At 34.8% G+C, this 14,734-nt stretch overlaps 1 protein-coding gene across 1 annotated transcript in view; it reads right to left on the bottom strand.

Annotated features, from left to right (window-relative positions):
- The window catches only part of gabbr2 (gamma-aminobutyric acid (GABA) B receptor, 2), a 189,751-nt gene that overhangs the window by 93,158 nt on the left and 81,859 nt on the right, over nt 1-14,734 (bottom strand). Inside the window, exon 3 of the mRNA XM_032580308.1 lies at nt 3,846-4,016. Coding sequence (XP_032436199.1) covers nt 3,846-4,016 — 171 coding nt within the window. The remainder of the gene's footprint in view (nt 1-3,845; nt 4,017-14,734) is intronic.

The following is a 14,734-nucleotide window of genomic DNA, read 5'->3' as shown; positions in this document are numbered from 1 at the left end:
GCTTGCACACACTACTTCACCTCTCTTCCACACTCTCCATTGCTCAGGACCGTTGACCGTACTTAAAGTTCTGTTCTTTATTTCTACTTCGTGTAACATCACTGTTGAACTGATGCCCCTCTCATTTACACACATGTATTCTGTTTTGCTGCAAATAGTAAAAGATATATCATCTTTAAAACTCACTTCCCTTTGTGGTTGGAAGATCTTATGAGACTAACTCCTTCTGAAGCTTTATTTAGGAATGGTTTTCTTGTTAAATTGTTGTCTTTGGATTTCACTGTCCTCTGTTGTCACTAGATTTCTTTATTTTATACTTGATGATATACCAGTGACTATTTATATACATGTAGCTACCTTATTGTCCTTACTCCACGATGTCTGTGGTTCAACTCTCATTTTGTGTTTGTGGTTTTCTTTTTACTTTCATAAATTATGAATGAATCCTCCATTTCTCTCTCTATCACCTGCCAGGTGATAGAGATAGGTTTCTATCACCTGCCTATCATCTAGGCAGGTGATAGAGACCTGCCTAGATACCGAGACCAAATGGAACCAACAGAGTTTTTAATTTGAAAATTTCACAATAATATTCTGATTGCAACATTTTTTCCATCTTGCGTTGCTTTTTACCTCACTTTCTTTTTATTGTCTCCTTAAGGGCCCTGGTTTTATAGGTTTAAGGTTGACTACATACATGTATGAGACACTTATTTCAACCTGAGCTATTTCATCAAAAGTATCACTTATCAGTAAACAACAAATAAAATGTGATGAACAAATTAAAAGCTGACTTTTGCATCAGTTTCAGTTGCTCAGATGGCCAGTGAAAAGCATTAATGTATGATTTAAATAATGAGAGTTGCTATAAAACAGTATTTATTTTCTGGGGTCTTTATTTGTTTGTCATCCCCCTTTTATAAATAGTCAAGATTTCCCAGATTTAATTATCAGCTTTTGTTCCAAGTGTGTTTTAATTTGATGACAAATCTCTTAAAATATCTAATCTTAAGAGATTACAACGAGTCCCTAAGGACTTTTTGTGTCCTGTGGGCAAAAAAATACTATAAAAAAACAACTATACATTTAGTTGTTTTTGATAATGAATGAATGTCATCCATTTAAATCATACTCACAGTATTTTAATGATAATTGTAAAAAAGTATTAAAGATTAGGGTGCTCCCAGCTGCACCTATAGTTGGTGAATCAGCTTGAGGCAAAACATTCTTCCTAAATGAGAGTGCAATAAATTGAGGCATATAATAGTGATATAATGCTTCACCATAATAAAACTTGAAAATGTCTCTCCTATATGGAGGCACAATGATAAAAGCTCTAATGAGTTAACTTATTCAAGCCTAAGGCATTCTCTGGGAATGAAAACCGAATTACTCATATGTTGCATCAGGTCTTGATGAGTTAAACTGTTCAGGCTTTAGCAAAATCCACAGAGCATAGAGTTGGATCTATAGAGACACAAAATGTTGGGTAAACAACACTATCCACAAATCTAGAAAACATTCCTTTAGAAGTACTTAAAACGTGCAATCAGAAAATACAAAATAATTTTTGCCACTTAAGTTGCTGGCACACTGTTTTTAAAACAGCCATGTATAAGTTGATAAGTAAAAAAAATGCATATTACATGGATATATCCATTAAAAATAGGCACTTTTTTATAAATCATTAACTGATATCAAGTTTATAAAGTATGTGTGTCACCAGGTGTACAAGACATCATGAGCTTCTATGTCAGGACAGACGAAGTTGATTTTGAAAAGGTGTCATTGTCAGATTTTCCCTCACTCCTATTTTGGTGAGTACTATCTCAGACTTAAAGTTTAATATTCTATATACAGCACATACTGTATATATGCATGCCCCAAGTTGTTGTTAATTGATGAAATAACACAAAATTTAGAAATGAGGTCCTTCAAGCATTCAGCATGTTGAAGTGAGTGAATCTTCTGTAGTGCAGACAAAGCATTTGAATGACATGTATTGAGATGAAGTAATGTTATAAGGTCTTTGCTATGATACTGGGTTAATAGAAATTCAGAAAAGAAAACTGTGATTTAATTTTAAAAAACAACAACAAAAAAAACACTTTATCTCTAACTAAGCCAGTCTCAGATATCAAACTAGAAAGTGTGTATTTCCTGCAAAAATGCAAGTGTGAATGCTGAATGCTTTTGTTGAAGATGCCAAAACGTTTGAAGTCAACTGCTGAAGTCTTGCAGAAATGTAAGAAATAGGCAGACGCACCAGAACAAATTACAATCCTGCAAAGTGCCTAAATGGGATTACTATAACAGAAAAACTGTTGAGGAGTAAAAGCTTTTGAATAATGGAAAAATTCCACCTAAACAGTATTAGAAATTGCTGGAGAACAGTGGTTCCTAACCTAAACAGTAGGGTCACCACAGTTTATAAGGTAAAATTATATAAAAGGCTAAAAGTAGCTAAAATACTAATGGCTGCATCTAGGCTTCCACTTGCATGTAGAGTTACAGTAATATATTCTATGCAACATAAAAAACTCATGTAAAACCTAAAATTTGAAAAAGACAGAAACGTTCCCCTATTCCTTCTGATAAAAACGGTGGGTGAATGAAATCCATACCTTTTTTTTGCTTCCTGATATATCAACATTGGATTGGAAGCATCGTTTAGCATGCTAACATGCCACATGCAGCACAAAAAAAACAATGTCAAAAGCTCAAATTATTCCGAAGTGTTAAACAGCACAAAAGTTGTATAATTGCCCAACTTCAAAATGGCCACTGCCTTGTGTCCTCCATGACAGCCCTGAAATTGGATGATTGATTGCCAATAATAGGCAGGACCTAAAACATCCACTGTGAAACACAACGGACATTTTGTATTGTAATTCTCAATTCTGCCACAAGATGGAGCAGTTTCCCCCATGAGCTGAAAAATGCATAAAAAACTGAATATTATAAAAAGTATGAAGGTTATGAATACCAAGAGATGTAGCCGGCATTAGGAGAGCAAGCTGAATAATATAAAAGTTGAATGGTGAAAATAGCACAAAGTATGCAGAAGAAGAAGCGCGGCGAAATTTACGGAGCAACCAGAAAAGTGGAACTCATGCAAACTAGACTCTGAAGGATTGGTGTAAAAGATAATATTTTAAGTAGAAACATTTACGACTTCAGTGGTGTACAGATGCATTTTCGGGACCTTTGCAGACGTTTAGAGTTTGATAGAAGACATATTCAAACGAATGCAGGATTTCTCTTTTCAGGTGTTTGACACTCGGGGCCTCATCTTGGACCAGGTATCTGATTTTATTTTACTGAGATAGGGCTTGCAGAGTAGTTACTCAGCCTTATTCTAGGAATTTTGTTCATTTAGAAATAAACTGGAATTTTGTTCATTTGAAAAAAATATTTTCAACATTTCTTTAACAATATTATTAGATTATTATGCCTAATGTTTAATTATTTTTCTACTCAAGTTGTTAGGTTACTGGTAAACTATTACAATATACACCGATATCTTTCAATTTCAACAGCAGTCTTTACAACATAAGTGCAAAAAATATAATCAGAACTCTGAAAATGCAAAAAAAGAGAAAAAATGTAATGTTCACCTGAATGTTTAGATATCCTAGAGTATTTGTTTTTATGGGAGTCAAATACAGTAAAAAAACAAAAGCCAACCAAGAAAATTTAAATGATTAAATAAGGTATTGCAATCCTGAATATGAAATTTCACAAACTTCAGCATTCTATTGCTAAAGTTAATGTAGTTTTCAAGTTTTGTTCAGGTTTAATCTTTATAATGTGCTCTTTATACAGGACACACACAAAGAACTGACCTCTGAGAACCTCTGAACATCCTGTGTGAGGGTCCCCACCCGGCTCCAGTTGTAGTAATTAAGGAATTTGATAACTGCTGGGTTCACGGCGTTATCGGACGGGACGGTGCGGAAGAAGTTGGGGTACTTCTTCTTGTCTGCCAGAACCGGGGTGGTCGCAGCAAATGACAGCTGGAATGACAGAAGATGACAAAAAAAAAAAATACAGTCAACATTGAATCATCCTATGAGAGTTAAACACAACATAAGTAGGAGTTCGCTTTCATGCTCTGGCTTCTTTTGTAGGGTTTGTTTTTTTGTAGTAACTATAAATAATGTTTTCATGTACCAAACAATCTAGTTAGGTGAAAATCATATCCATTTCTCTGGAGTAAGGCATCCTTCATATTACTGATTCAACAATCAGAAATGCACACAGGAATTGGCTTCAAATTTGTGTGTGAAAACAAGACACCACTTCACATTTTCTTCAAATATTAATAAAAACAGCAACTTTAAATCAAAATTTTAGAGGAGCCACAAACAATGAATTTGCAACCTTTAAGGCTCCCTTAATGGGGTTTGTGTGAATTTACAAGTCTATAAGTATTAATAAGTGTCCCAATTTCTATGCATTTGTAGTCTGACAAGAGAAAAGGAGCTTAGTAATTTGAATCATCCCTTGGTGGGTAAGTAAAATACATGTTTGCTTGTTGAATTACATCTCTAAGATCTATGTACAGCTGTACACACCAAGCATAAAATGTTCTGAAACCAAACGGTAATTGCCTTCTTACCAACACATATTGCTAACTTCTACAGCTGCAACCAAAGAATATTTGAAGGGAAAGTTCTGTAGACCAGTCTTACAATAAAAGAGCATGAAACTGAAAAATAAATGTTTTACTGTGTAAACATTTTGAAGGGCTTTTATAGGTTATTGAACTAAAAATGGAAAGATGTAAGAGTTACGTGAACCAAAACGCTTCACGCTTGTTCCGTAAATATTTCTACAAAAAGTGTTTTTTATCAAGAAATTGAAAATGTACAGCACAGCTACTCTGGTTTTATTTCTCAATTAGATCATCATTCACTGCGAAGATCCCAATTTACAGGTAAGTTAGAAATCATTCATTCCCCTGGCAGGCTTTTTCTCTTTCAACTAAGAAATGTGTTACCGATAGGAAATGTGAAATGTACGTCTCATACAATAACAATAAAAATGGAGTATGAGTTTTGAAAAAGTAAAGATACATATTTATTCACATTTTATTTAAAAAGGCATATCAAAAGTTATGCAATCCTTCGCAAAAATTACAGGAAAAATATCTTTATTGCATCACAGCAGTCCAACTCTTCCCATTATTGCTAATGTCTGTTTCACATGGGGGAAACATTCCACAGATGAAATATTTTCTCCCATCTTTTCTTTATTTTTCATTACACAATACAGTTTTCACATGCCTTTCAATCTTTGGTTTACCCATGTGTTTTCACTTGTTCTTTCGGCACCTTGCAGCACGGCAGCTGACTCCTCCATGTACATCATGCATGTACCTGGCAGATTTTTACTGCAGATGCCCAACCTGAAGCAACCCCCCCCATCCACCTGATCATACCCAGGAAGGGAGGGAACCGGGTTCAAACCAGGGACGTCTGGGTCTGACCAACCTGTTCTACCAACTGCCTCCCCCTTACTCATATGTAAGGGGGTTTTATGGAAACCTAATTTCCATATGTGAAATAACTCAGTTAAAATGACATATAGAAAGACATAGAATAAGATAGTTGCGGCCATATTCATATGAAATTAAATTCTGTTCATTCAAAGAAATATTTTATATCCAAACTGCAATCATAAGGCACAGTACATTAACTTTATGTAGGTTTTTTTTTTTTTTTTGCATAACGGTAAAATGGCCACAATTTCCTATTCTGTCTGTAGTCTGATCAGTGGCTGTCATTAAGCCTACATTACCCATTCCAGAGTCTTTAGACCTAATGATGAATTTAATTCTCAAAACGTATAGTCCAAATCAGTTCTCTTCTCTTTAGACCTTGAGTCCAAATCACTTCTCAGGTCTCAGACCAAAGTGCCCACCTCTGGCACCAGACAGAGCCAACATTTCTAACTGGCAAATTTTGTTTCTGTGCAAAAACAATTTCAGTATTTAAACAAGTGTATGTCTCAATCTTTTTATATTTTCGGTCATGACTAAGCTAAATTATGTGGGCCAGCATGGTACTGAATATCTGTAAAAAAAATAAAGTAACAAATTAATTAACCATCTAATGGACTAACTTTATTTCATAATAATTTATTTTTAATTTAATTTGTGCCCTTTTGACTGAGCTGAAATAAAAATGTCAATATTATTTCAAAAGTTTCTGCAATAGATCTCTGGTCAGACTTCCTTTAGTACTGGGAGATTCCAAGCAACTGAAGACAATCTTTTAGTTTGGTTTAAAAAGATGACTCAGTGCCAAACCAGGCTTAAAATATATAAAAAATTAAATAAAAATAATCTTTACAACATCAATTTTATTCCTCATTGTACATTTAGCTTTTAAGTCTTCCCAGTGAATAATATAGTATAGCAAGTGATATATCTTGGGATTGGTTATCCATAAATAAAAGGCTCACAAGCTTTCCTACAGGCCAGCAAAAGAAGTAAGGAGAACACATGAGTGTGTCTAATCATGCCGACAGATCTAATAGCATTGATTGGTCCTAGTGGGACTTTCTCGAAATAGGATCTGCTGGTGCTAACTGTGTGGTTGGCCTTTGAATAATGAAGCGGCAGTTGCAGAGAGGTGAGATAAAACAAAATGAATGGTTGTATCAGCACACCTTATAACACCGCAGTTTAAATAACAGCATAATCTCTTTTCTAAAACAAAACAGTGAAATTTGTACTAAAAACACATGGAAACATACAGAAAAATAAATACTTCAGTGAACTGGACCATTGAACCACAGCAACAAAGGAAAGAAGGAAAGATGAAAAAAAAGACTAGAGATGTGTGGGATATGAATCTATATTCTATTAGCATTAGTTGGTGTAAACTCGCAACCAGTTGCCTATATAAACAGTAATAAAGGAATGGATGGAGACAATATTAAGAAATAAACATGTTTCAAAGTTTTATAAAGAGATAGACATTTCAAGACTTAAACCAGGAACTCCAAGCTTTGACTGCAAAAAAAAAAAACTGCGAATCATGACTTTGCACCAAGACGACCCTCCAGACAGCTGAATGATGTGACGTTCACCTCCTATGAGCTTATAGCTTGCTGTAACCCCAGACCATCATGCCAATCATGTTGCATAATGAATACATATACTGCACAGACCAACAGAACCACACCGCCACATGTCTTGTTTTATGCCAGTTTGGCAGCTTTTTATTTTCACTTTTTTTTTTTACTCTAACTGTATTTAATATACACTTTGCTTTTATTCATTCATTTAATTTATACCATCCAAATCTACATATCTATTTCCTTTAATTCAAACATATTTTTCAGCTTGGTGTATATTTGATAACTTTGTGCTTTAACTTTGCTTTAAAGATCCTGAGCTATACTTTTAAGACCATGGTAAGTGTTTGTAAAGGTACAAGAGAAGTTAGACATAAAGAAAGAAGTCAGTCACCTTGTTTTACCCAGTGAGTTACTGGCATCTATTTGTTGTAAAAAATAAATAAATAAATGGTATGAGCTTGTCATATAATATAAGGTCCTTTCACGGTGCATTGATCAATAACAGGCTCACTTGTCACCACTGTGTCTAAGGGACTGAGGAGCAGGGAAGATCGCACTTCCACCTAACATCACCTGTGCCATAATATAAGCTTACGGGTACTTTGCCATTCTTCAGCTGTCAGCAAGCCGACCTTGAAGCAATGGGGGTCAGTGGCAGTGAAGCATCACCATCGCAAACAGGATTCATGAGGGGATTTTCTCGTGACAAACAATCAGGCCAAAAATGTGGTGTTTATAACTTTTCCTGTTCAGGGGATCAAGTAGGAGCCTATCTTTGCCCAAACATGATTGGGCATGTTTTGGTCGATATACATTTTTGACAAAATTTCATAAAGTCGTGGCGCATATGTATTGCACACAGTAGGCATATGACAGTTTTTCCACTTCAGTTTCATCATTTTATCACTTCTGACAGATGTGTATTTTTATGTCTTACACTGAGACTACACAGCATTGCTGAATGCTAACAAACTCTGGAAGTTGAAAATATTGAGATTCCACAGACAGAGGCAGGAGAAGGGCAGTTTGGATGGCGGTATTCTGCCACCTAGCTCTATAAACTATTCTATTTATAAATTGAGATTTGATACCATAACCTGGGCTTCCTGCAGCTGCCACTTGGCTGTCTATGAAAGATTAATGAGCAGATGCTGAACTGTAGAGACCATTATTGTTTTTTTCTCTCCTTTCTCCTTTCCCTCCGTCTCCTTCTATTCATCTAGCAGTGACTTTTCTTTTTTGTTTGTTTTGTTAAGGGTTCTTTTTTTGTGAAGAAATGTCCTTTTCACAGTGATGAAACAATCTTTTATATGTTTTTTTTTCATTAAAGCCAATAACTATGCCATCATTTTTTTTTTTCTAACTGTGAAATTTCCTTCCCACAGTGAATTAAATTAGTGAAAGGAAATTCTATTTTTTTTTCCATTTGAGAATATACTACTGCAATAAAAGAACAAAGTAAGTCTTGTTGGACATTTTTACACAAGGTGTCGTGTATTTTTCAGTTTACAAAAACGCAGTATATGAGCAGCACAGGGGAAGCCCACACACAGGCAATTGATGTTATGAGTAGGCAAACATTTTACTAGAGGCAGCCAACATTTGCAAATTACTATCTTTTCAGCTGGCAGACATCTTGTTTTTTATTTATTTATCCCTCTCTCTGTGTATCCATCTCTTTCATTTTGCTGGAGATTGCTGCAGCAGCTGATTCTTAAAAGACATCATCAGTCTTTTAAGAATTTGGTCCAATAATATTCTGAAATGACTCTTTTTCTTAATTTTCAATTAAATTGTTAACACAAGAAAGCGGGAAGTGGAAAATAAACGCAGTCATAGGGAGACATAGAAAACGTCCAGTTTCTCTCATTTGTCTTTGCTTATTTCTCTGCTGTTCTTAAAGGGAACCAAGATGCAGTTTTCATACAAAGCAGGGACAAAATTTAAGATGCTAGAGTGTGCAGGTTACCTTAATTTACACTGTAATTTATAATAGATATAATTTATAATACTTGTGATGCTTATCGAGATAATGGGATTGTTCCATGCAAAAGTGTTTGCAACAATTCCTTACACTAAGCAAGCATATAGTGACGGTGGGAAGAAAGGCTTCGTAAGTTATCTGTCTCAGTCACACAGTCCACTTAATTGTAAAAATTAGATAGTTTCATTTTCTTAAACAAAAGATCATCAAGATGCTGTTCCTCTACTGTTAGGTATGTGGGCATGTCTAAAAGGTTTTTACATGGGTCTGAATTTTAAAACATGAAGCTATTTTGTATGAAACAGAAGTCCAGCCTTGCAAATTAAGTATGTGTTTTGCTTAATGGTCCCCATTTTATAAAGCATGGGTGCTTTTAGGGGATGATTAGTATCAGAAAGGAATAATTTACTTCTGTCTTAACATCACCTGCTTGCTTTTTGCTTTTTCCATATTTAATTATCACACTGCCTGGTGACAAAAGATTAGTTTCTCTCAATTAGTCAAATACTTGTTGGCTAAATGAATGATTACATTGGTCAGACTGCCCATGCAAATATTTTCATTAATATATCACACCATACCAATTAAAGAACTTTAGGACTCTGAAAGCAACAAGATGGTTTACCAAAGTGCTGCACATATAACCAGTAGGAAATATAATGGAGTAAAAGAGTCATTAAAGCAGGCACCACAAATAACAGAATAAAACTTGAGGTTGTATTAAAAAAGTCCACATATTGAAAGTGAGGGAGTAAAAGCTAGTTTTTAAACAGGATTCATAAGCAATTAAAAAGTTTCTCTCCAACTTGTGCCTTGAAACGCTAAAGTACAAATCTGTGTAGTACAATGTGTGCTACTGGTTTAACAGTCAGAAGTGCTGCTAAACATTTCATTAGTAACTTTCCGTCTTTCACAGCGAAGTCTCAGTTATCTCCTCTCATTCATATCTACATGAGCTACTCAATTGACGGTAGTCGGCTGTATACAGTGGGTAACAGCACAGAATAATCAAATATAGCTCTTCTCTCAGCTTTCCAACATGTGGCCCACCATAGGCTTGTTGGATTACTGCTGACCGATAATTCCTCAAGAACCACAGGGGGGGTCAAGGCACTGCAGCAACACTTTGAACTAAGGTCTCTGAGTGGATACTGGCCTTTATTTTAAGAAGACAGCTTTGAATTTTTCTTTAGAAAAAATTGGGGTAGAGTAAAAGCTTTGTTCTAAAAGGATGAATGAATATCTAGATATTCAAATGTGCAGGAGCTTTAAAAATATTGCGCTTTTTGTACTCAACAGGCATTAATTTATTGTATTGATTTATTAATATATGTTTTAATGTTTAAAATAGGTAATGAAAATCAACATAGTGAAAAAAATGACCCCCCTGCTGCCTTTGGTTTGTTGACCTTTTTACAAGTTTCCATAATAAACTGCAGTTGACTGCTTTTTTTATGACTAGGGTCAAACTGGAATTTAGGTAATTGAATTTTGAATCAGTTAATAAAATTGGACTGAATTCACTGTGCATCTCTATCTGTTTGTTCTGTATTTGTTTTTAGTAAGTGCATTGGGACATTTGTTGTGAATAACTAGTGAATAAATAAACTGGGTTGCACTGAATTAACTACTCAAACATGGATTATTCAACATTGATTACAGATTCTTTAAAGTCTTTCATCTGTTTATGAACAGAAAAAAATAATCTTGTATTTCTCAAAAATACATAGACAATCTTTGACTAATTTTAAATAAAATCTTCTCTCTTCTTAGGAAAATCCCACATCATGTACATTATCATTTAATCTCGAGTTACAACACATTTTGTAATTTTGCAAATAGGGCCGTACGACGCATTTAACATATATCGCTATTAAATTATTAATATGCTTAACATTACCATCTTAGAAAATAGATAAAATAGTTAAGAAAAGGTTTGCTAATTTTTTTAATCTAGCAGAGCTGGTTAAAACCAAAAAGATGTGCCTGAAAACAGAATCCAAAAGACAGAGAGGCCTTCTGACAAATTCTCTCCACATAACATCTGTTCTGGAGCCCTGGTGCCGGTGGGAATGGGCCTGCTGCAGCACTGATTGCAGCCATCTACTTTAGCCCAACACATTGTGATTGCACTTTGCCATAGTCTTCACCCTGTGTTAAATCTTAGCCTGTCACGGAAACTCTTAGCAAGAACATTCTGATTTTCTCTCCTCTGCTTTGCATTAACCATTCTTCTGAGTGCAGGGGCAGTCTTGAGAAATGCACCCTGTGAGCTGCCTTCGTTTTCTTTCCTGACAGTGCTAAAAGAAATAAAACTATCTGAACGAGCAGTTAATGAACACTTTCTAAAACCTAATATATACAGTATATACAGAATTTATCTACTGAAGCTGAAAGGCATTGGCAAACCAACATAATGCACAACACGAGAGAAAAGTCACTGACATTTATCATTTTGAAAAGGATCACAAAGCTATTTTCAGGCTTTGTTTTTTCAGAAAAAACACAAATACAAGGAATAAAAGTGAAACTACTCGGAGGTGGTTAACCTACAAAGGATTTGAATCTAACATGTTCGTCCTGCATGGTAACACTGCTAACAGCATCACCCTTGCTTGGCTCATTCATCTTTATTTTATTTCATCCAATTCACATCTTGCTTTTTTGTCTTGAATTATTATTCACTGACAAATGTAGCATGGAATCATTCATTCAAGTGATAAAAGCTTTGCTGGATCCTAAAGTAGATAAAGCTTCACCAGTGATTAAAATGTTCCTTCTCATTTGAGTAAGTACTCTACTGCCACAATCGTCAAAAATCTCCTTTGCGTTGCTTTTTTGTTGTGTAATTAATCACTTCTGCCTTCTAAGCATAATCTCTGCCTCCAAGACAATATTTAGGTAAACTGTTTTCTTCTTTTTTCAAATTCATCAAAAAGGTAATGTACAGGCAGGGGGTCAAGTTCATTTCAACCAAACCGAGACCTAAGTTTTTTGGCGTTTGCGTTTTCTTTTTGCTTGATTACACATTCTCCCGTCTAGAAACAAATCAGTTTCTAGACAAATGGACCAATTAAAGCAGACTAAGCAGAGCTAAAAACAAGGCTAGTGTAAAAACACCCTTGAATATAAAGCTCTCCACCTTTTTGGGGGGCACTCCAACAATCTTTTTACAATTCTAGCATAATCCAGCCTTTTATTTTAATGGTATATAAATTTTAACATAGCGGTAAATAAGCATGTTTTTAAAAGCATGGTTTTTTTTGCATCATTTAGGTGTTTGATGGCAAAATAAGCATTACTAAAGACAAAGGTGTGTGTGGATTCAAACTTTATAAACAGTGAAAACTACCCAAAGCAGCAGATGGCTTTGTTACACAGAACCACCGAGGGAGTCCTTACAGAAAACAGACTGAAGCATGATACTGAGTGAAACATCTGTCTGACATCATTGCCATCGAGCTTCAGCCAATCAAATCAACAAAGTGCTGTAAACAAAGCCTGAGATCTCATTATTGACTGTTGACACTGTTGTTTTTTAGGGATATCAGTGTAAAAAGGTTGAATATAAAGTGAACACGAGATCTCCCAAATTAGTATTTATAAAACATTTAGAAATAAATCTTTTTGATTCACTTTACAATTGGAATCTATTCATGTGGGTCATGCGGAATTACAAGGAATTACAATGTTTGTGGTTTTATTGTCTTAAAAGGTGCAAATGCTTTTTTAAGGATCTGTGTTTTTCTAGGTACTATGTGAGAGCTTTAGTGGACTTTTGATTAAAGTTGACAGAATTATTTAATTTCTCTGAATTAAAAATTTCAAGTTACTGTAGTTAGGAAAAAATAACTTGGAAATAAATTTTGTGTAGCCCAACATCATGCAGAATGTAAAGCATCCATTGCAAGCTGTAGTTTGACAAATAAAAATGTTGAAGACCATTTCCCAAGCTAGACCAATCCAATACTCAAATTGCAAATTTTCTGAAGATATACAGTACAGACCAAAAGTTTGGACACAACTGTGTGTCCAAACTTTTGGTCTGTACTGTATGTTTTCAAATGTTTCACCACACCAAAATTCTAAGAAAATATTTCTATCTAAAAATCTATCTAAATGTTTTAATCACAGAAAAATCAAATGTCTGTCAGTGCTTGGAGCTTATATATATATATACTGTATATAAAACACATCTCACAATGCTTTGGGAAGAAGACCTTCAGAAGAGCTGCCACCTACCTTTCATTTCTCCTCTATCTTTCTTCTATAGTCTGACCATGATTATAGTGCCATACAAGGCTTTGTTGCAAACGTGACTTGGATATAAACGCCTGTTCCCACACTCAGAGCGCTGGGTATATATCAGCGACTCATCACTAAGACACAGGCTTCAAGGTCCCTCAATGTGAAACATGCCATTAGGTTTCTTCCTATCTTACTCTCTGGCTTTCTTTGCTTGAGCTCTCAGTTGCAATAGCAAGTCCTCTTTAGTTTCCTGTGTAGGTATATTTTCTTGGATGTATACTATTGAAGGCACAGATATTGATTTGGTAGCCTACATGCAAATTTATTAGATCAGGTTTAGCTCTTGTTGGCTGGGCCTATTGATGTTATTTTATTGGTAAGAACAATAGCTATTTAAGGCAATATAAATATTGTATTCCAGTTTAAGATTTTCTAAATCTATTGAATATGTCCCAATGTCCTTCAACCGTACTATTTTCTTTTCTTTGTCTGGTGGATGTCAGCCAACTTTCTAAAAGCCCTTCTTGTTGATCCACTGTTCTTTTGCCATAAGGAGATACAATGAAACCAAAGGCACCTTCAGATAAATTAGACTAAATAGAAGGACTAGAAGCAAGCCAAGGTAAAGGTCTTTACTGCTAGAGTGTCTTTGAAAAGTTTGTATCTCCCATAATTGTGTACTTTGTTCCCAAAGATTCCAATATTTTCTTTTATCTACTTCTTCATTGTTATATCTAATCATTGGTTCTCTAGGCTTTCTCTATGTTTTTCAAAGGATTATATGGACTTCAGATGCTTTTTTGTGCATCTTCTACATAATTTCTCTACCTGCTGGTATTGTCAAGACTTTGCCTAAACAAGGAAAGTTAAAAAAGTGCTTATTAATAAAACCTATCTCTACCAAATGACTAGTCTCTCATAGTCATGTCTTTGAGGGGGAAAAAACAATACAGGATCCAATTACAATAGAAAATTTGGATTCAGGAGCATTTCCAAGATAAATGGTTTATAGGCACTGGTTTAGTTGATGATCAACAAAAGAGACATTTATATTCAAAGTACTGGTTAGAAAATGAATAGAAATAGCATTTAGTGTCTGTAACTATTTCTCAAAGACAACTACATTGAGATTTTATAGATTGAGAGATGAAAATTGAAAATGAAAATAATTACATATGAATACTTGATGGTCACTGCCTCATTCCTACAAGGTTCAATACTGTGTGAACTTATCAATCACGTTTATTTGCCAAGCACATTTCAGCATTTACATCATAAAAACACAAAAATGTTTAGTCATAGGAGACCCCACACAATCAACAATTGAGAAAACGTAAACATTACATTTTGCCAAGTGCCATCAGTGCACATCGAAGTGTTGGTTAATGTTCTAGACAGGTGGGTTTTAGTCTA

This window comes from Xiphophorus hellerii, chromosome 13, assembly GCF_003331165.1.
Source record: "Xiphophorus hellerii strain 12219 chromosome 13, Xiphophorus_hellerii-4.1, whole genome shotgun sequence".
NCBI lineage: Eukaryota > Metazoa > Chordata > Actinopteri > Cyprinodontiformes > Poeciliidae > Xiphophorus > Xiphophorus hellerii.
Note: the sequence above shows the minus strand (reverse complement) of the source record. Positions and strands in the feature narration are given on the sequence as shown.